Source organism: Colobus angolensis, unplaced genomic scaffold, assembly GCF_000951035.1.
Source record: "Colobus angolensis palliatus isolate OR3802 unplaced genomic scaffold, Cang.pa_1.0 Scaffold18, whole genome shotgun sequence".
NCBI classification, from domain to species: Eukaryota; Metazoa; Chordata; class Mammalia; order Primates; family Cercopithecidae; genus Colobus; species Colobus angolensis.
In genome coordinates this window covers 1,952,499-1,953,667 of record NW_012114932.1, presented here as the reverse complement: position 1 = coordinate 1,953,667, position 1,169 = coordinate 1,952,499, and the positions used below count along the sequence as shown (strand labels likewise).

General features: G+C 47.4%; 1 protein-coding gene across 1 annotated transcript in view; it reads left to right on the top strand.

Moving 5' to 3' along the window:
* RBM6 (RNA binding motif protein 6) overlaps positions 1-1,169 on the top strand; it is a 146,750-nt gene that overhangs the window by 129,584 nt on the left and 15,997 nt on the right. Inside the window, exon 16 of the mRNA XM_011939304.1 lies at positions 631-747. Within this exon, the coding sequence (XP_011794694.1) occupies positions 631-747 (117 nt within the window). The remainder of the gene's footprint in view (positions 1-630; positions 748-1,169) is intronic.

Genomic DNA, 1,169 nt, shown 5'->3' with positions numbered 1-1,169 from the left:
GGATTACAGGCCAACACCACCACACCCAGCTAATTTTTGTATATTTACTAGAAACAGGGTTTCACCATGTTGGCCAGGCTCCCCTTGAACTCCTGACCTCAAGTGATCCGCCCACCTTAGCCTCCCAAAGTGCTGGGATTACGGACATGAGCCACTGTGCCTACTGATGTCTTTATTTCAAATTCACTATAGCAGTGTTACCGATATTTCTGTAATGTTGAATTAGGAGGTTTGGAAAGTCAGCCCAATTTCAACAGGGTTAACTCTTAATCAGTTTTGTTTTTGTTTTTTTGAGACAGAGTCTCGCTCTGTTGCCCAGGCTGGAGTGCAGTGGCGCCATCTTGGCTCACTGCAACCTCTGCCTCTTGGGTTTAAGCGATTTTCTTGCCTCAACCTCCTCAGTAGCTGGGATGACAGGCACCCGCCACCACGCCTGGCTAATTTTGTGTTTTTAGTAGAGACGGGGTTTCACTGCATTAGCCAGGATGGTCTCAATCTCCTGACCTTGTGATCCACCTGCCTTGGTCTCCCAGAGTGCTGGGATTATAGGCTTGAGCCACTGTGCCCATCCCGGCCTTTATCAGTTATTATGAGTGAATATCATGTGAGAGTTACCTCTGGTTTGGTCAGTTTCAGGAAAATGCCAGTGAAGGGAAGGCCCCTGCAGAAGACGTGTTTAAGAAGCCCCTGCCTCCTACTGTGAAGAAGGAAGAGAGTCCTCCTCCAGTAAGACCAACATTGATCTCCTGGACCTAGGGCTGGGGCTGGGGCTGGGGCTGGTTCTGAGTGGGAAAGGAAGTGCAAAGGCTGATGCCTTCCTCTGGTGTTGGTCTTTTACCTCACTATGTCTCCTGAATAAGGATTCCCATTTCTTTTGAGTACAAGCATGATATAAAGTTTTCTATCTGCTAATGGGGGTATTACTGGAGAACCAGAGGCAGTTTTCTGCCCTGTTTCTCTCTACCCTGTGCCATTCTTACCAGACGAGATGCCTAGCCCTTTTTATCATCTTGTTCTTGTCAGTTCTCTAAATCACCAAGGAAACCCATTTTTTCAGCCTCAATCTTTCCTGCCTTTTGGCGTCACTTAGATATGCAGTGCATGCGTGGTCATTTTTTATAGTTTCTGTGTGGACAGAGTGAATGATGCTAATATTAGTGCCCCCCCCC